This window comes from Coturnix japonica, chromosome 2, assembly GCF_054131305.1.
Source record: "Coturnix japonica strain WE chromosome 2, WE-NBRP24, whole genome shotgun sequence".
Lineage (NCBI taxonomy): Eukaryota > Metazoa > Chordata > Aves > Galliformes > Phasianidae > Coturnix > Coturnix japonica.
Genome location: NC_140664.1, coordinates 84,595,117 through 84,617,492, shown reverse-complemented (window position 1 = coordinate 84,617,492; position 22,376 = coordinate 84,595,117). Strand labels below are relative to the sequence as shown.

Here is a 22,376-nt window from a genome sequence, read left to right as displayed (position 1 = left end):
GGGGAGGAAGGGCGGTACGTGTAATATGGAAGGCTCTCAGGAACCCCAAAGAGTTTTACACAAAACTGCTAATTTGTTTCCTGGTGCAAGGCTGTCTGCTGGAAGAATCCAACAGCACAACAGTGACAGAGTAGGGTAGGTAGGTGTTCAAGTCTAACATGATCAGATTCAGGACCTTTTTTACTGTGTATGTCTTTCCTTAGTACAAAAGGCAAGAAGCCCATGCATGATACTGATGTCTGACTGACCAGAAATGAAACTTTCTTCTCCCTGGCCCTCTGCCCCCAAGCAATTTTGCTTCAGAAACTTAGTCTGAGATTGCCTCTTAGGAAATATATGGCTTCATTTTTCCCTTAGCTATTATTGTGTTTGGGTATGAATTATAAAGAGTAAGCAGGTTGGTCTGAGACAGGCATATTTTTCACACAGAGAAGGTATTCTGTAGTTATTGCACTATTCATATGTAAATAAGCTCCGAAGATTTAGTTCTTTACTTAGCCATAGACAATATTAGCCATTAGGCAATGAGAAGGAACTACATGGGACTGTATTGTTTGGTTACACTGCATTTCATAACAGGATTTATGAAGAGGAACGGCAGTTGGATTCGCGATGCTTTCTACTGTCTGAAATCTCATGCAAAGTGTAGTTACAGAGTGTAAGAATACACTCAGATAAATGCTTAGGGATAGAAGAGTTTTTCTGTTTAAGTACCAGAGACGTTTAAGCCTTATTTGATTTCTTACAATCATTCACCTTACTGCATGCCCTGCTACGTGTTTACTTCAACTTTTAGTCTTAAAGTAACTGTTTATGATAAAGAGGTCACAAAAGTAATGTGGTAAAAGAAACAACAATAAAGAAATTGAATTTAGAATTTAGCAGTCTGGTTTATTTAACATCTCAAACTGAAAGATATCATTATTGGTATGTTATAATTTAAATCCATTTTTTTCCATAACATTATTTCACATTTTCTTCATGTAACTTGCTTTGTAACTCTTAATGGCTCAACATTATAAATTATGACTTCCTAATTTGTCTTTGCCATTTGCTGACTATACATCCCCATAAACATTAAGTTCTTTTAGCTAAGTTTTAACAAAACAGAAAAGTTCTATGCAGCCTTTCTATTATAAGCTTCTATAAAGTACATAACCATAAGAAATAAATATTTTGATACCAACTGGCAATTTGCTTTAAAATCAAAATTAAAAGAAAACTTTAAATATTGTGTATCTGACAAAAATAATCATAATTTTTCCTTGACAGATTCTTAAAAATAAATAAATAGATAGACAAAAATATCCCAGATTTCTGTGAAATAGGATCCCATTTCATATTCTTATCCATCATAACAGTAATGTTATGAGGTGCCATGCCATACCCAGGCTTCTGATTTTGATACAGCACTGCTTTTTCATCCCTTGAGAATTCCCTACTCTTTCATTTCTACTGACACTTTATTACATTTGGCTTTGGTAATCTTTTATTTACCACTGTTCTTCCTTTCATTAATCATTTGGGAGTCTGGTACATTTAATGCACCCTATAGTTCTGTTTCTAACCCCAGAACCATTGTTCCCATGAGTGCTCTATCAAGGATAAATACTGCATAATTTCATTTCTTTTCAGGCAGAGACTTCCAGAAGTTGAAAGAAACATACTACTTTGAAGGGCTAATTGCTAAAGAATAAAGTTAATAAAGAATTATGCATGTTATATACTAACATAAAAATTGATACATTACTCAAAGATTTCTCATATTCAAAATAGATCAGTACTAACTTAGCTTTTTTTAACTGTGCCTTATAAAAGCCTGTTGATTGTCATAAAATGCATGGCAGAAAAGTGATCTTAAAACCACTCACTGAGACTGAAATTGGACTCAAAATACTTTATATGAATAATGTCTGCAGTGAAACTAAAGATTTTCTTACATCCTTAATAAAGAACATATGAAAATTCCTCATGGCTGCCCAGATTAGATGACAGAGAGTAATCCCCCTGCATATAGAACTACCAACTCAGGGATATTAGCAGTGGGTGATGAGACAGAAAACTTTCTTGGAGGTGTTCAAGGCCATGTGGGATGGGGCTTTAAGCAACATGGTCTACTGGAAGAAGCCTTATCCCATGGCAGAGGGTTCAGAAATAATAGACAATCTTTACATTCCTTCCAACACAAACCATTCTGTAATTCTAAGAAGGCACACATGGTCTCTTCCATGTTCGCAAACGGTAACATTATCTCTTGAATATGTGTACCTTTACCACTTAATTTTTGACTCAGTGGTGGCTTTTTCAAGCACATGATCATAAACAATGGGCTTCCTTCACTTTGAATTCATGTACTAATCTGGAATTCAATGCAACTAAGATTCTGAGTTATTATAAAAATGTATCTAATTTAAAAATACAGTAAGAAGTAGCACATGTGTGCACACTGGTTCATCATCAACCTTATCGTGTTGGTATTAAGTTAAATTAGGTATAATATTGAACTATAATGTACCACCTAGACTGCTACATCTAAATTCTCTGAAGATGCTCATAATCTCTGCTAAATTTTGATGTGGTAGTTCGACATGGCTGCCTCCAACTGTCTTCTCTGTCATCCAGAGACATGTTATTTAGTTGCCATCACAGGAGCGAGGGTATTCTGGAAAGTGTATTTAATGTAAAATAATTAAAAATAGCTGGTGGTGAACCAACCTTATGGTGACCTATTATAACATAGTATGATTAAGCTGAAGATGTATTAATTATATGGCTTCAAAAAGATTTTTATAAAATCTTCTACTTTCTCTGGCTGCTAGGAACAGGTAGCCGTGACAGGGACAAGTTCTTAAATACAGACATTCATTATGCATTAGAGGATTTGCAGTCTGTTCATGGATGAAACATTAAGAAGTTAAAAATCCCAATGATTTAGGTCCAGTACATCATTTTTGAAATGCCTATTCATTGCTAGTAGTCTAAATTATCAGATAATTTTTCTAATATGTTTTGCAGTATACACATAACATTTATTTGCATTATTTAATATGCAGAGATATTGTCAACTTATTGACCCACTTGGACAGAAAATGCATAGGATTGAGTATATGTATATAAACATTTGAAATTCCTTTTTTGGACATATTTTTATGTGGGCTGTTCTGAAAGTAATGCCTCCTATTTTATCATACTGACCAACAATGTCAGAGGCAGATGTTGGTAGTGTGGCAGAAGAGCCACCAATAAACCATTATGTGTCATTGCCTTGTGACAGATGGCAGCAGAGTCTGACAGAATGACATGTGATATGGAAGTGCATATGAAGCAAGGGGAGGCAGTGGATGGTGTGTTTCAGCAGTGGTATCAGGAATGTGAAAGACAAAACACATTCCAGGCAGACATGCAGATTTTTGTGAGCACAGCATGCAGGCCTTTGTTAATTGCTGGCACAAATAAAAAGAAAAAAAAAAAAAAAAAAAAAGGTAATTGATGATACAAAAATTGTGGCTCTCCTTTAATGCTTACCAATTCTGATGAATTATTAAGACAGAGTTCCTGTAGTCATAATGCAATTATCTTTTCTTTTATAAATCATATAGGTCAAGAGTATAGATAATTCAGCTTGCATGTCTCAGTCTGCTTGGAAAGCAGTATTCATACTTTGGACATTCTGAAAGCATAACATTCACTGCAGAGGCATAGTCCATCTGTGCAGCACACATGGAATTTAGCTGATAGTTCCTGGTAGTGTTGGCTTATTGCATGTACCTGGCAGAGTAGAACATCTGCACTTACACTGGATGCATTATGGATTTCTGAGTGCCCAGAAGCCTAAAAATCCTGGAAATCTATTTCGCTTTGGACACAAAACAATAGTTATAAAAAAACTCTGGAGATGTGTTTTCCTTCTCCTCAGAGAAAGGAACTAATTGCAAATTTTAGCTAAGACAGTCAAATAGGTTTAAAAGAAAAAGAGCTGAGCCTGAGTATAAGATCATGGAACTCCTTGAAATATTTGTACACTCACCAAAGCTGTTTAAAATATTGTTCAGCATGGAGGGAACAAGCCTCACCTGCAAAATGCCCTGACCACCTATCAGTGTAAAGCGGGGTCATCTGTTCTTGACTGCTTCTCCTGGTGCCTTTTTTTCTATGTTGAAGTATTCAACTATTAATTCCAGTTTGTTTAGTGAAACTCATGCTTCATCTGCTAACTGAACTTTCCAAAAGTGGTAGCTCCTATTTCTCTGTCTTTTTGACAATATGAATAATGAAATATTTTTTACAACTCATACAAGATGAAAGATAAAGGGTTTAACCTGAAAGTATTCTACATCCTAATAATTGATGCATTGCCTTTTGAAAAGCCTTCATTGAAACCCACTCTTCACCTGAGTTAAAGCAAGATTTTAAACGTCCACCTTGTAAGATGCTGACAGATTATTCAGATGCATAAGGTATATAAGATATAAGATATTGACACATTATTCAGAATACGCAATGACTCTTCAAAGTCATTTACTGGAACACTTCCAGTTCATATATACCAGACACGCAGATGTTTGCTGAACCGAAGAGAAAGCAAATTTAATTGATTCCTGTAGTCATATCACCTCTATACGGTTGACTGGGGACATGATTTTAATACTACACAAAGCATCAAAACCTATTTCTGACACTGGTGTACCTCAGCTGTTCTGAATGCTGACAAAGAGGCCATGGTCTTTCCAGAAAAATAATCATAGAAATGATGTGAAGGTGGAAGGAATGATATACAATAGGAATTTTAGAGTTCAGATATTTGAGTTTACTGGAAAATGACTGCAAGGAATTTTCTATATTGATTAAGTACTGTAAGAGTTAAAATCCTAAGTATTAATATATTTTTCCAATCTAGGCCCAACACACAATGATGGTTACATGATAGAGACAAAAATGTAGGTATACAAACAAATTTGACTGGATAAGCATGATTAAAAACTTGTGAAGTATCACTGTGTTTCAAGTACCCAGTGTTGCACTGCTTTCCACCACTTGCTTCTCGTCTGTTCAAGTCCATAACACAAGATAACAAGTAATGCATTCTCATCTGTTTTCACTGGATTCCTTTACATCCTACAAAAGCTACCTACACAGCTGATAATCAAGCCCTTTTCAATAATTTTGGCACAAACCAGACCTTTAGCATCTGTTAGGTACAGAATCTGAAGGACATTCACTATCCAGTCTTCTTCCTTTTGCTTTATGGCAATGATGTGTTTCAGTAGTGAAGGGTATCTCACAAGAAAGCATCCATCTGTGCGTACTGGCCTCAAGCCATCTGGCCTTTCAGTCATAACCAAAAGTAATTCATAGAATTGTATCAAAATTTTCATGTGACCCTAGGAAAATCTTTGAGGGAAGACTATTATATCTTTGTGAGATATAAAACAAGGGCACTTCAGATTTTGAGGGAAAGGTGAAAGAAACATACTTAGTTTAGACTTAAGGTTGTTGCGTCACCTGATCCCTAAGCAAGATGTGTATGTCTAGGGCAATGGTTAAAAAGAAGGACAATAAATGTGTCACTGTATTATCAGCCACCATGTAATCACAGAGAAGGCAATCCTAGGTTCTGGCTTGCACAAAATCTGGCAAAGCTTGCTTTAAAATTCAATTAGAGATTAATCTACTAGATTGACAAATCAATTAGATTGATTGTGTAATCAATTACATTTGCAATAAATCTTCACTTGAAGACAATGTAGTCATAATTAGATGATTTCAGACTGTTCAAATTAATACAGTATGCAGCATACTGCTTGAAAATTTGGCCAAATAGAAAAATTCATTTATTATGATTCCTTTTGTTTTAGATATTATGTATATTGCACAATAATTAAAACATGATATAAAAAGATGCACAATATATCACTTATTATACATATTAATATGATGTATGCATTTTACAATTACTAACAGCAATAATTATTACTATTAATTCTAATTTAATAAGCATTAACATTTTAAAAATCAATTGTCTTAGTTTTTTCAGGTATTACTACATAATCATGGCTACAAGATGGTAGGCACTATTGTTTGAATTAGCAATCAGTTTTTTTCTAATAGTTTGGGCTGGCCACTTTCTTGCTTACTATGCATCAACATTCATAACACTACAGGAAGCAGTGGTTATAATAATAAAAACTGTTATATCCAATTCATACTGCTGTGCTTGGAAGCCCTTAAACTATAAATTGCTCTTGGCCTAACAGTGGTTATATGACTCACACATAACCTATGTACCATCCCTTCCAGGATAAATAAATACAGACATAAAAATACCCTTGTTTTCTCTCAAATCAAGAAGCACCTAAGAGAAAGAAGGGTATGGACATTCTGTACATAAAGAAAACACTTGTATCAAATAGCTACTTATTCTTTAGTTAGTTAGCTAGAACTACTGCAAATTATTTTTCAAGTATGTCTCTGTATTCATTTTGGTTGTGTCTCTATACAGTAGTCCCCTCTTTAAATTCACTAATCATATATGACAGAGGTGTTGGTCTTCACATCAGCTTTTCTACCTTAAAATCAGCAGTTTTATGTCAGTCCTTAACAATATTAACAACAGGGTTTGATGAAATTTGATTAGGTTGCTCTTTGAAAAGTGCTCTGGTGATCCCATAGGAAGGTCTTAGACAATATGAAAAATCTGAAATGTCCTGAGGCACTTTGAACAATGTTCTACATAGAATGCTCTTGTTCACCTCTCTGGAACAGACAGAAGCAGACAAGCAGATCTTCAGAAGACCCTTGACATCTGAAGTTTGTAAGCAACTCATCCTTCCAAACACTGATGAAGAAAGCATGCCAGATAGAAATCTGGCATTGCCCTGGTCAGGAACTTCAGTTGAGTTCATTTTATGGCATGGATGATAGCCATAGAAAACCATAAAGTCTAAATAAAAAAGGCATTCAGACTCAACTAAACCACAATTATATCAATAACTATATAGGTCCCTTTCAACTACTGCTGCTTTAATAAGAACAAAGAGAACTATAAGAACTAGTCTCTCAGAAACATCATGACTGTAAACTAAGAAAGTGCAGAACACCTAAAAGTGGTAAGTGAAGACAGAGCTAATGGAACACGCATCACATGCAGCATACCATTGTGAAACTGTTAGTATAAGATCTTATGGCTCAAAGAATGAAAGAGATAACTGGCTCAGACATCTAGTAGGGAGAGAAGCTAATATTCTTCTTCAGGGAGGTTTGCCCAGTCCTGCAGATCTGGCTGACTGTTAGTAACTTCTTATCTAGTGTACATTTCTGAAGTAGAGAATGTAGGCTATGGCCTAATATTCCAAATGTCTGTATGAAAACAAAATCAGGAAAATAGAATCATAATATCATGGAATTGTTCAGGTTGGAAAAGACCTTAAAGATCATGAAGTCCAACCGCAACTTAACCATACTACCCTAAATGGACACTATTCTGATGCTGACACCAGACATCTTTTGTTGTGCTGTACTGAAGAGGACCAGATCTGCCATGCTGGCCTTAGCAGATAAAGGATTCTGAGAAAAGATGATGGGAAAAGGAATTAATCATTTCTCCAGCAGGGGAACTGGGAATGATTAAGCAGCCCTAGCATTGCAAGAGAAAGGTTGTTGTGTTTTTTTGTGACTATGAAAACAAGCCTTGGCAAGCTTCTAATGGAGGAGTAGCTTTTAGAATTCGTGGCCCACTGAAGTAAAGGAGCTCAGTCTCTCAGCCAAGATGCTGAGTCCAGTGACAGAATTCTGCAGTAGGCAGTCAAGCAGCTGCCATTTGGGAACTCATAACGCCCCCAGAAATGTTGAATGCCACAGACAGACCAACCAGTAGGATCACACATATCACATACATATTTTTTTCAATAAGTGTTTTGATTTATTCATGAAAATAAACATGAGAGTTGCAAATGAATCACCCTTTTAGAACAATGCAAATTACCAGACAAATTTGAGCTCATAACTGAAGTTATTTAACTTTCTAAAGTCCTTTTCCTTTTCATATCATAAAACATATTCTACAATACCCTCCTTCCTGAAAGAAAATGGTATTAGAACTTTGATTATCGGAAGGAAAAAAGACAGTTTAACTACTGCTAAAGGAAATTTCTGTCCCAGGAATCTTTCTGACTTCCATTATAAACCTGGAAAGGTAATAGTCAGTGTAGTTACTGAGGGGATTAGAGAGTGACAAATTCAGTGTCATAACCAAGAATCACAGCCTTTGGGATTCATGTGTCAGAGGCAACTGTGGTTCAATGCTCAATCTGGTCAATTCATTAATGAAGTTAGGAAAAGATTAAAAAATAGGAGAGAGGGACACTGAGACAAAGATGTGGCATAATATTCACACTTTAGATGTGCTAATTCAAGGTCAGAGACATAGCACCATGGAAATGCTAGACGAGTTTAAGGAAACAGAATTAGTGCCTGTACTTCTGAACCCAAGCAAGGAAGAAAGGAATCTTTTCAAGATTATCATGAGGAGCTAATGCATGATAGTTCTGCAATGAAGACAAAGATTCCCTTATGTCATGCTGTAAACACCAAGACATCTGAAAGTAACTGCATCTATTCAGAAATAATCTGGGTTAGAAGGCTGAAGTTCTTAGATCTTGCAGGTCCTAATTGTCATGGCCAAGCTTATGGCATTCATAACAGAAAGGTCTACAAAAGTATGAAGATAATACCCAGTGGATAGATGAGTTTTTGAAAACCCCATAGCCATAAACTCTTCCAGTGAATCCACAAGTCTCTGAACACATTAAAGTTAACTTGTAACTGTATCAACTCTTACTGATGGAAAATCTCTGAAGTAGACACATTTTCTAAGAATCATCAGCTATTCAACATATTTCTGTATCTTTTAACCAAAGCTAAAGAAATGAAATAATAGGCTTTTGAAATCCATAAGCATTTGATGCTCCCTCGCATTTGATCCTCCCTCATACAATGAATGAAGATCTTCCCCTCAAGTTTGACGGACATCAGCTGACACCAGTAATTAATCAAATCACTATTTGGCGCAAGTTTTCAGAAAGCAGTGAGATGATATGCAATACTCTGTAAGTGATGTGTTAAGAAAAAGAAACCCTCTTTATTAAATCTTATGAGGATTTAAAGTCATCATGGTGTATTTTGATACAAGCTAAGTGTCCTCTTTGGAAGATGACATTAAATGATTGGAGCTCCAAATAATTCTTGAGGCCTCTGAAAAAAGAGGTTATGTGTAGAACAGTGTTGCAAGTGTAGGAAAAGACTGCAAACATAGGACTCCTATATTCTATTAATGTTATTCTGACAAGATGCAGTAAGCAACTGTGTTATGCTGATTCCTTCAAGCAAAATATGTCGATTGCTTTCCTCCTATGAAACAGCAGCACTGAAATTGAGATGCTGAATCTTGTCATCCACGAAGGAACACAATGTGCTGGAAGTAACCACAAGGTATAGTAGATTGTAAATTGCGGACTGCTCAGATAATGGCCATTAGAGATATGTAAAATGTCCCATTAGGAAGTAGATGGTTTTTCCCTGGTGAGCAGAAGGGACTTGCTTAGCATGAAAGAAGAGAAGGCATATTGAAGTGTACTCTCATTTTCTCAGAATATCGTTTCCTGGATGCCAGTGTTATGGCATTTATCTTTTTCAAGATCTTTGTAGTGCTTGGAGGACTCTTCTTTCAGTGTTAGCATAGTTGCTAAATAAGCTTGAGGCTAGCAAGCATTTTTCTTGATGGTGAAGGTCATGACTGTCTGAAACAATTAAGGAATTACTTTTGGAATTTTATTTTTTGTTTGGGCATATAAGACCAAGGGGAAAAAAAAAAAAAGAGCCTTAGCTTAGGATATGGCCTTCTTCCAGTAATTTAGTTTGTGTGGGTATCAGTATGGTGTATCCCAGTGCCGGGAATATGCTCATCACAGAAATGACAAAGTTTACTACTGCCCTGGAGGGAAGATACTGCCATAAAATATCTAAAAATACAGAAAGGGGAAAGAAGATTACTAAGTGGAAAGAAAACCGTGTGTCTAAAACTCCAAGACTCATTCTCTACTGGCCTCATTGAAATGTAAGCAAACATGACTTGGAGAAGAAATACAGAAAGGTAAATAAAAAGGAAAGATGAAATAAATTAAACAAAAAAAAAAAGCAAAAAACCCTATGGGAAAAGTCATGCAGGAAAAACAGTGCAGAGTGAGTGCTCTGACTCAGACAAGTACTTCAGAAGAACTGAGGTCAAATGGTTCTTTGACTGTTGCACTATTGGCATGAAAAGAAACGGGCTGTCTTCTGTACATTCTACATAAATAAAGAGAGCCTCCAGTCTGAATGCCAAACACTAGATCTACATGTGGGACAAAAAATGCCATAAAAAAGATGAGTGCAATAAGCTGAAAAGCTCTCTCACCAATTGAATAAGAAAGCAGTTAGTGTAACCACTGATTATTTACACAAAGCTTTGAAGAATCCATTGAAAACTGACAAAATTCAAAATCAAGAAGCATTAAAAGAAAGTTTTAAAATGAAGTCAGTAAAGTCAACTTTCTTTGACAAATTTCTGTTGTGGAAAAAAAACTATAGTAGCATTTCACAGGTGACACAGATTGAATGGTAGAGAAGCAAGGAGATTTTGACAAATGTCTGGTGCCCAGGCTACTTATACTGCCAAGCAAGCATGAGCAAAGGAATCATAAACATGAACTACAAAAACAGTACACTATCATTTATAAACAAGTTTAACTATTAAGAGTTAGAAGAAGCCTGCTGAAAACAAAACAAAACAAAACAAAACACAAACAAACAAACAACAAAAGGTAACTGGTCATAACATTCTTTCACTAAGCCCTGGCAATGGGAATTAAAGAACTGAATGATCAGGACTTTGGACTTGAGAAACGAAAAACTTGTATTGGAAAGCTTACATACACCTCACTACTAAATAAATTTCATCAATGCTGGCTGGAATATCAAGCTCTTTGGAAAATATCCATTCAATTAGGCATAATTTTTTTTTAAAAAGACAAAAAACAGTAACTCAAAGAAACTGAGTTGCTTTGAATTGACTAGCAAGTCCCACACCTTATCTTAAGCCTTTCCTGTTTACCTAGATACCCTAAGCATCTAAAATGCCAATAGCTAGGTTTATGTAGCTAACTGGATTCCCATCCATGCTATCTTTAAAATTTGGAAGTATTTTTCTAATTGAGATGTGTAATTTATGCTTATAAGTGCAGTAGTGACTTTTATTCAAGATTCTTTCATGACTAACACTAGCCATTTTGCCCCATGAAAATTTTAGTTATGAAAGAATCCACTATTTTCCCTTAAAGTAGTTAACACACTACATAATATACCAAGATAACAACTCTCTTTAAATATACATACATATACATATATATATATATATATATATATATATATTATCACTAGATCAGGTTGACACCAGCAATTATTGCTTTATATTTTCAAGAACAGTTTGCAGTCTACACAGTGTTAATTGCTGTTCCACACTGTGCAAGCATTCAAAGAATAAAACAAGAAATCAAATGGGGTTTTTAATGAGCAATGGAAAGTAAAAGAATAACATGGAAGGGGAACACACATACCCTGATACTACTCTGTTGTTGTTGTTGTTGTTTTTGTTGTTGTTGTTTGTTTTTAATGCTATACTTATTTTGTCTAGGTATTTGATTATTTTAATGCACAGTTCGAAATAATGACGGATATGGCATGAATACAAGAGAGCTAGATGTGTTAAGTTTAAAATCATTATCTACATATTAGTGCAAAATTGTTCTCTGTGCTATAATTAAAACTTTGTAACCTATATTTTACTGCAAATCCTCTATCTTAACAGACGTAAGCACCAGAGTGGCTTGTCTATCTACCTCCCTGCATGCTGTAGCTGATGCTCCAAGAAGAATGACAGATGTCCTATCAGTTAAGGTGCCAAATTTGACCAAATGTTCCATATAGAGAAGTATGAGCACATAAAATGTCAGGAAAGATGATCACAAGAGTTTGCTGGTGACACTACAACCATTCTAGCAATATCCCAAATATTGACTACACCTTTTGGATTAACACCCCAATATTCAGCTATTCCAGCCATCAAGTAAGCATATGTTTTTTCACCATACTCCTCTAAAATCCTGTCTAGACTAGGAATATGCAAGTTTCTGCACTGAATCATAGTTTTCAAACTTATGATTTACCATTTTTGACAATTCTCACCTAAATCTGCCCTCTTCACTTTCAGTTCACTCATAGAACTCTCTAGTACCAAATCATCTTCCTTTCCTTCCACCAACCTTCTATTGTCTGTTCTCTTAAAAACATTCAGTTTCAGCCTCTCCTTTCATTTTCAGTATTCTTTTTACAGTTTCCCATGTTCCTTTCTGTTGGCCTCAGCTCCCATGCTGATTGTCACTGACCTCTGAGATGAATATCATCTCTCTTCACTGGGCTTACAAATGCAGCTCGGCGTTCATAGTAAACAAACAGCTATTCAGTGTTTAGAATAGCTTTTCTCCTAGGTCCATATCCAGTGTTTGTTATTAATTCTTCTTTATTCTTAGCAAATCATTACTGTGATATCACTGTGACAGAATTAGTCTATTTGCTTACATATTTTTCTTTGTTATATTACGACTTTCAGATCACTGGTACTGATGATCAGTAGTTACTACATGTCACTGGAACTGCTCAGCATGAATCAAGTCCAAAGGTACTACTACTACATGTAGTAGCTTCTCCCTACATGTGGTTAAAAGTAGGTGCTTAGGAAAACAGAGAGCATGAAATATACAACTACTTTGTCTAACTTTATGACCAATATTTTCTGTTTCATATCACTCTCCCATTTCAAAACTAACATATGCGGCATATATGGATCTCAAGATTTTCATGTTCCAGCCTTTCTCCAACCCATAAATCTTTTCCATAACCCAGTAAATATATTCAAATATATATTTGGATCTTCCAGTTCACAGTATTTCTATGGCGCTTTCTATATCACGTATATAAAACTATCTATATTTAAAAATTTAATTTCTCATCATCATTTTCATCTTAGGTCTCAATTACTGTAACACAGCTTTTAAGCTCTTGACAAATGTAATTTTCTCAGCAAATATGAGACTGCTTGAAACACAATTTTATAAGCCCTCTACTTTGACCCTGTTACTGCCCTTCTGTCACCCCTGTACAGGTTCCTCTCTTCTCCATCACACCAAATAAAAAACTATTTGATTGTTAAAAAGTACTTGTGGGCTTTTACTGACTTATTAATTATCTTCTAACGACTATTCAGACACCAAGTCTCACCTCTGTTCAGTTCATAATACCCATCTCAGCCAAGTATTTTTTTTTCCAGCAGCCCTTCCTTGCTGCTTTTGCATTCAAAAGGTGCCTGCAAACCCTATTTTCTTTTCAAGAGTCATCCTGTTTGAGATGCCAAAAACACAACTAAATTTTGAAACGGTTGGTGTTGAGAGACTACTGCTTATTTGGCAGGTTTTATATATCCGCACAGATTTCTCTTATTTAAAATGCTTTGTAAATTGTCCAAGATACAGTGAATAACACCATGTATCCTCTTGGATCTTCATTACAGGCAATGTAATAGCAGCAATACTAGATTATTGTTAGAACGTGGTATAGTTTAAAAAGCACAAGTGGAGATCTGAGCCTTCACTTTTTCCCTTTCTTAGTTATAGCTTACAAAAAACAAATGCTTTCATCCAGTTGAGCATAGTCATGAGAGATAATTTCTATTACACATTTACAACACTGGCCTCAAGATTTAAATATCTAAAGAACTTAATAATTTCTGCATTTTTTAATATGAAGAACATGCAAATACCTACATGCAGCCTGCTACATAGTCCTTCAACTAATTCATGCCACTGTGATAACTCAGATTAAGTGAGGGCTATTCACATTAACAAAATTTGAAAAAAACAGCCTATATTCATTCAAACTATTGAACACCATAATTTTTATGTTAAATATCTCAGACATTAATAATCACAGTGTAAGCCTCTGAGAACCATGGAACTCGTGTGTCATATTCCACCTCAAGTAATTACATACTTGCTTAAATAACAGTGACCACCACTCTTATTTTTTTTTGTCTCTATTCAAAAACCAGACTTAACAGTTAAGAATTTACTTGTTAAAATAACTGATAGTTTTACTGTTTTGTTGTTGTTGTTGTTGTTGTTTTGTTGTTGTTTTGTTTTGTTTTTAAAAAAGGTGTTGAAATGCCTTCAATTAGCTTTTAAATTAGGGCACCAATTTGTTGTACCAATTTTGGAACAAGTCCAGTTCATCTGAAGTACTAGAACATAACGTGTTAATGAACACAAATGCAGAGTATATTAAATATCTCACACAGTTATTACTTTATGACAGACTGCAGTAACAGTCTACAAGAATCCCTAAATATATTTATTGCTAACTTTTATAGAAGTGATGTTTTTAGCACCAAACCATATTTTCCCAATCTTTGTGTAACTCTGCTCCACTTTTAGACATTATTTCTGACTCATACAAGGGAATTAATGTTGTGCAATATACATTCGCATTTAACTGCAAGTCTTGTGAACTAATTTATTGACATCTTAATAATTATGCTCTAAAAAATAAAGCAATGTTTATATTTCATTTAGGAAGGAAATCCTTAGAAATTATAAGGCCTAACAAACCAATATCATCATTATTTCTGCTTGTGCTTTCTTTCTCCTCATTAATCTATAATGTAATTCTAAGTGATTAAATTTTCAAGTCAGACTCTTGAAGTTCCTCCTTTCTTCTTGTCTCAAAAAACATCCAAAATTCCCTGCCTAAGCTAATATCTGTTCCATCTCCTCTTATCTGGGGTACCTTTCTGCTACTGATTTCTTAATATAACCTTCCCTGTTAGCGGATCAAATTCATCTCTGTTGTAAGACTTAAGTCCAGCAACATGAACATGTGCTTTCATTAAAGAATTAGTCCAAGGTTAAATACGTTTCTTTGATACGATGCTGAGAAGAGCACTGAAAAAGAAAGGATCAAATTGCATTTATCTGTCAAATGTTATATCAGATGTCACCAATTTGTTTATGCACTCATCTTCCAATGTTAGCCCATTGGTAAATTTAATTTTTTATTTTGTTTTGTTTTAAGACCTAGTCCTGTCTGAAAATTCTGTGTGCTTCCACTATTGGCTTCTTAAAATGGAATTAACTAATAGTCACTGAATAATATAAAGCAATGCTGAAAGATATCTATGGGAATAGTCACTTAGCACAGCAAATTCTTTTCCTTGAATGTACTGACTCCAAAATCCCTTTGAGATTACCTTCCCTGCCATGAAGCAACAGAAACCATGGAAAATGTTAGATTTTAAATGGAATATTCACATATATTCCAATATTCTGTATGAAAACATAGAAAATTTATTAACATTGTAAGCACTGTGGTGGCATTCCATAAATGAGATAAGAGTAAACCTGAGGACCTGGTGTAAATCTGCATAGACAATTTAACTGAGAAAAAATTACTTTGGTAGATAACATCTTTGTCTCTTTGAAAGATCAGTTTTCATCTATTTAATCCATAAAAGACTGGTAGAGACAATTCTGAGAGCATGGACTGAAGCATACTGGCAGCTGTAGAGACAGTGAACAACTCCTGTGCAAATACTGTATCTAATGTAATGCTTGCTTCAGAACTTCTTACTACCTTCACAACTTCAATGAAGACGTTGTAAACTATTTCTGTACTGAAATGGTCTAACTCTAACCCTTAGATTTTTATAAAACCTGACCTAAAAGTTGCCTTATAAAGGACTTTAGTGTAGTTAAGCAAATGATCCAGAACCTGTGCAAAAAGCTTAAACAAGGGCAACTATTAAAAATGTCATAGTCAATAGGATGGAAGAGAGGTGAGGGCATATTAAGATTGATTGCCCTTAACAAAATACACAGATGTCCCTCTGAAGAGTCATAAAACCTTTTGAGTTTCAGGAATTTGATCCTAGGAATGCAAGATGAATTGTGATTTGAGTATGCAGCTCCATGAAATCTTTTTGTAACCTGTCTCGTCAAGAAGAATTAAAAAAATAAGTCACTGCTATAAAAAAGAAAAACAGCTCCAAGAACAAGTCAGGTATTCTCATAAGGTATTAAAGGAGATACCTGAAACTAGTTCCCTGCTCCAAAAAAAAGAAAATCTGCTATAACTGATGAAGATAATGACATTATCTTTTTTGCTCTTCAGATTGTTTCTACTTGTAGTTTGGCCAAATGTTGCTGTCATCCATTGAAACTCTCTCCTCTGTTTTCCAGAGGTTCAGGAATACTTCATATTTGGTATACTTCATATCTTTGGTATCTCACTTGGCCACTGCCTCTGTTACAGAGCCTCTTGTAAGTTATGTTATATCTACAGATACTAAGGCTGCCTTTGGGGATCTCAAATTGTACCAGTTGCCAGCTTGCAAAAAACTGCTCAGTGCCCTCACCATTAAAATACAATTTCCATGGACTACCATTGCAAACAGTTTATAACATAACTCTTGCTAGGAAAAAGGATGCAATTGCTGTGAATATACAGGAAATAAAGATTTTCAAAAGATTTTAAAAAGCCAATAGGATCAAACAGAATACTGTGCTGAGCTGCCAAACTACCAAGTAAATTTGATGTAGAAGCAAAATCTACTGTCTTCTGTTTCTGGAGGCTTTTACAAATCCACAGCTTTTTACATTATAGAGGTTTTATCCAGAATAGCTTATAAAAAATTCCTTTTGTGGATTCATTAAGGAAAGCCTTGAAGTCACAACCGGCTCTGAAAGTGCTTGTACCTAGTATGAACAGCTGTAAACAAATTGTCCAGATATCCTACATCCATGAATGCTTATTACTGACACACAACTGCTGTTACCATCCAAGCATGCCTTTTTTTTTAATAAAAGTCCTCTCAAACTCAGATGCAGATAAACGACCCAAGTGCTTTGGCCTTCGGGAACATCAAAATCCCCAAGTTCATAAGATCAAAATAAATAAATGAATAAAAGATACAAGTGGCTTACTAAATGTGTTCCTCAGATGTATGAAATTCAATTTCTAGGGTGGGATTTAAAGTCTCTAAAGAATTCTGATATGCAAAGTGGAGTTAAGACTTCCCAACAGATCTCCTAAAGCTTTGAATCGCCCCTCCCCTCTTCCTGAACATGCTACCACTATAACATTCGAACTTCCAGCCACGCGTTGCATTGCTGATAAAAGGGATCTGTGAAAAACATTACTGCACATTTCAGCTTCTGAATCAGCCATTGGAGGACAAATCTTAAAGACCGTTCTTCTATTCCAGATCATGCTAGGACTGAAAAATCAACTCATTTTACTTTTTTGGACCTCATACTACAAGAAGGAATGAAATTAACTTCTGACTGAGTCCTTACCAAAATACAAAAATATTTTTAAGGTTTAGAAAGAGAAGCAGGGAGATGCAAATTTCTCTGCTATGTCTCAACATGACTTATCTAATTACAGGATTTAACAGCCTCTGAGGACCAATTCTCTGGCAAGACAAAAGCTACAACACACCAGAATCAAACAACTGAATGTTTTAGTATATAAATGCTGTTAAAACCTAACCTCAGCTGGGTGCTGGTGCTAAATGGTGAAGCATACACTCTCTCTCCCACCAAGTTTTTCCAAAAAAAATTGAAACGAAAGTACTATTTTGTTTTTCAAAAAATTACTGGACAGGCAGAGTTTTAAAAACTAACAAAAATTACCTGGCAAGGCTTCTTCATTTTAATTGCTATAACATGGTATCTGTAACAGCAGAGTTCACAGGTCCATGACCCTCTTTCACTAATCCACTTTAACAGGCAGAGTTGATGTGTGTATCGTACTGACCCATCACAGCGGCAAGGATTTAACAATTCACCCTGGAAAGGCAACACAAAAGCATGAACTGTACAGAAATACTTTATGAATATCTGTATTCAATACAAAAGCATTTCCATCTCTGTAATTATCAACTGGCTCCAATTTCAACACATGAAATGATAAGCATGTATTCTAGGCTGTGGTAAACCTCAAAAGATAACCTGTCTTTAGAAGACTTAAGCGCTCCTGGAAGTACAGAGGCAGGTAACTATCTATGCACGTATGTGTATCTATGTGAAAAAAAGATGACAGTGCATCAGCCAAAAGTAGCATATCTCAAATAAGTACCTCACAGGGAGGTGGTGGAGTCACCATCTCTGGAGGTGTTCAAGAAATGTGTGGATATGGCACTGAGGGATGTGATTTGGTAGGCATGGTGGTGATGGGCTGACAGTTGGGCTAGATGATCTTACTGATCTTTCCAGCCTTAACGATTCGATGATACTATGACATGGCACCAAAAGTGGCAAGATGTATTTCCCTACTCATTGCTAGGAAGGAAACTGATGTCATCACAGGGAACCGCGCTCCTTGAGCAGGGTTTTATATTGATCAGAGAGACGGCTGTCAGACAGGAGCAGAAGTCATCTAACTAAACACTTCCCTCATAGTTCATATATTTCACCATTGTATAAATCGGCTGTTCTCCTGTTTCCTTAGGATTCTTTTAGCTAAACTAAAAGATCAGACACAAACTGCCAGTTACAGAACCACTGTTGTAATGTAATAACTGTGAAGACACTTGGACGCCTTTTTAACGTTATCCGCAAACAAACACTCTAATTCTAAAGGACAAAAAGGAACCAGACAAATCTGTATACTTCAAGTATATCTCTCCTGAGGGGAGAGCCGGCGAACCGTGATGACAAGCGGCACACAAGCCGAACACAGCAAACCGCATCCTGCCCCCACCGCCCTGCCCCGAGCGCTCGGCTTCGGCCGATCCAACGGGCAGCGCTGCCGGCAGGCGGCTCCGGGCTCTGTCCGTGGTGCTGACCGGGGCTCGCTGTGCGAGGTGCCGCCTCACCTGCTCGGGGCCCTGGAAGCAGATCTTGCAGATGGGGCCGGCCCCGCCGGGGTGGCTGCCGCTGCCGCTCTCGCTGCTACACACCGAGCGGGTCTCCGGCTTGTCGTCGGCCGCCGCCCCCGCCTCGCAGCTGGAGCCGCCGCTCTCTCCCTCCGCCGAGGGGTCGCCGCTCGCCTCCTCCGCGGCGGCGGGCAGCTCCAGCGGGACGCCGGGCTCCCGCTGCGGCTCCCCGGCGTGCGGAACGGCGCTCCCCGCGGCGCCGCTCATGGCCGGGGCAGCGCGCACCCGCGGCGGGGAGAGCGGAGCGCGGCGAGGCCGCCCTGCGGGCTGCGAGCGGCCGGGAAGGTGACCCGGCGCTGCCGCCTCCCTCTCTCCTTCCCTCCTTCCCTCCCTCCCTCCCAGCCCTCGCCGCGCCCCGGCGGCCGGGTCCGGAGCCGCCCCGGCGGCGTGCGCGTGTGTGTGCGGTGCGGTGCGGTGCGCGAGGGCGGCGGGGCGGGGCGGGGCGGGAGGAGGCGCCGAGAGCGAGCGGGGACCGGTACCGGAGCGAGCCCCACCGCGGTGGGGCCGGAGAACGTGAGGGCCAACACCGCCCACGCCGCCAGGACTCGGCACTGGGGGGACCCGGCGTATAGAAAGACTTGGGGTGTGCTGCTGAGAGGGTGAGGGAGATGGAGAACGTTCAACAGGTGTTCCCAGGGGCAGAGCGGTGGCTCACACAGTCTCTCGTAGCTGGCTTTTTTTGCTTTTTTTTTTTTTTCTCCTCTCAAAAATTCATTACATCACCTCGTTTTCAAAATTAAATCTGCTCACAGCATCACGACTGTCTCAGAAGAAAAAAGAACAAAACAACACAGCACGCCGGCTAGAAGTTCCTCAGACTTTGACTAGGGAACGTATGTGTGAATCTCAGCATCCAATGTAACACCAGTGCACATTTCATCTCATGAAAATGACAGCAACTGCCTGCGTGGGGGAAGGAGAAAACGCAAAAGACAATTGTGAAGCCACATGCTCCTCTACAGCCAGATTTAGATCCAAGTGATGATGAGCTCGCCTGGCCTCTCAGAATGCATCGGTGGCTCTGTGTGTGCCATTGGGATGAGGATGTGTCAGGGTGAGGGGAGGTGCTGCCTCCTCCAGCAGAGCTTTGGTGGCTTTCTCAGTGCAGATGTTTTATTGGGAGACAGAAGAGGTGTGTAGAGATAGATAGAACACTGCTCAGTCACAGGCCATAAAGCTGAACACCCACCAAACACCCCTTCAACCCTTGTTCTGACAGCTCTGTACTAGCTAGGCCAATGCTGACCCTTTCACTTGGTGTTTGGGAGAGATAGTCCAAGCATAGGATTTCTTTTATTCTCAAGGTGGTGGTTAAGTAGGTGAGTGACATGGATTTGTCCTGATTTGGTGATGCAAAAGAAAAATATCATATTGACAATGACATTTTGACGAACCGTCAATGTAGAAATTCTTCTACATTTAATTTTCTCACGGCAAAGTTAATACCTGGAGATGTTGCCAGAGAGACTAAAGGGCGACAGGGACAGACTTAATCAAATAGATTAATTCTAAAGGAAGAAGGGGCAATCACAAACAAAGACCAAGAAATGTCAGAAGAAACAGATGAGTCCAGAGTGCTTGGTAAAAGAGAGGCAGAACCAGAAAGAAGGAAATGACAGGGAAACTAAGGTCGTGAAATGAGAAATGAATGCTAAAAAGTTACTCATCTGCATGAGAGAAAAACAGCATGCCCTTGCTATTTGTTATATGTGGGGTTTTATACTATTTTTCTTACTCATCCCTTTGTATGTCATCGCAAATTCAATAAATTACACAGCTTTTGAGAAGGATGCAAAGAGAAGATAAAAATGTCAACAGAGAAATGGAATGGCTCCTTAATATCAGAATAAGAAAGAAAGATGTGACTGTATGGAACGATGCACTGTATTAGGAAGGTTAATCTTTCCTACTTAATCTTGCTCAAAATATATGAGCAAAATGACTCTTAAAGGGAACACATCCAATCTGAATTGGAAGAATGATTCTTTCTCACATACGTAATTAATTTGGAGAGTTGATGGTGAGTGGGTATTTCATAGACATGAGGTTTTTAATGCATCACCTGTTTGCATGTCTATCAGCAGCTAGTGTTATGCCAGCTAAAATAAAAATGCAGAGGCTATTGATCCTCATGTTTCAGAGCATATTAGTGTTATTTAGCATGCTGGGGTGGGAGGAGATGCCAGCAAAAGAGCAGAAGGGGTGAAGAACATTGTATAACACATCCTCCAACCAAAGTAACATTCAGCCTTCTGCTGAGCGAGAGATGGGAATAGAAGCCAAAAACAACGATCGAAACAGAAAGAAGAAAAATTTAAGCAGAAAAGGGTGTTCTGCTACATAACAGCAGTAGTGTGGGTGGTTGGGAGAAAGAGAAGCTGAAAACAGGAAGAATGAATATGGGATTAAGACAGCGGACTGCGTTTCATGGGATTTATGTGCAAGCACAACTTTGTGACACGCTCCTTGTGCAACATTGGCCAAGTGACCTAAAGGCACCCTGTTACACAAGCATGGGCAGCTCATAGCACACCCTGCTTTGGGCCGGCAGCCTGCAGGGAGAATGGGTGTCACATCTGCCACCTCTTCTGGGAACAGCAGGACATCTCAGCTGGCACCAGATCCCCACATGTAGGTGTAGCTCCCTTTGCTTCTCCTTATCCTGTTCTCTATGTGAACCTGAAAAAATAATGTTTGCATTCTCTGTTCTCAACCTCCCTCTGCCATTATTACTGGCAGAATGAGGCCACATTTCTACCGTCTTGATCTTGGCTAAGATAACCAAGTATTACAACAACACAAATTATAAGGAACAATGATAGAGGTAAAAATAACACTGAGGTAATAAGGGACAGTGAAATGAATTGCATTATTAGTGGGCAATGAAAAAAGCAAAAATACAGTGCCCAAGGGAATGAAAGTTGTCTCTCCTTTATCTTGGTTGTGCAGGAATAATGGACAGAGGAAAGAAAATACTTGCAGGATATTATACTGGAAGCACTGCGTCACTGCACATTTAGAAGCCAATTCCAGCTCTCCTTTTTTTTCCCTCAAAAACTTCCATTAATACATCACTCTGTACCATAAATACAGTAACAGAACAGCTCAATTATGGGTTTATTCCGTTTTGCTACTTCCTGTATCTCTAAGGAAAACAATATGATATAGTTCTGAAATATTAATAAAGGAGGAAAGAGAGCAATTTTCCAGCGTATTAGATGCAAAATAAAATACTAATCGGATAGGAAGTGAAATCTACTTAAATAAGGATGCAGAGACATTATTAATCCCTTTGGTAAAT

General features: G+C 37.7%; 1 protein-coding gene across 2 annotated transcripts in view; it reads right to left on the bottom strand.

The window, feature by feature from the left end:
* MARCHF11 (membrane associated ring-CH-type finger 11) overlaps window positions 1-19,388 on the bottom strand; it is a 30,146-nt gene extending 10,758 nt beyond the window's left edge. The window contains exons 1-2 of one of the 2 annotated variants that reach the window (XM_015854387.3): window positions 19,016-19,388; window positions 17,832-17,987 (exon numbers count right to left, since the gene is read on the bottom strand). In XM_015854387.3, the coding sequence (XP_015709873.1) occupies window positions 17,832-17,987; window positions 19,016-19,282 (423 nt within the window). In that variant the 5' untranslated portion in view covers window positions 19,283-19,388. The remainder of the gene's footprint in view (window positions 1-17,831; window positions 17,988-19,015) is intronic. The other variant, XM_085537840.1, reaches the window with a different exon arrangement.
* Window positions 19,389-22,376: the final 2,988 nt, after the last annotated feature.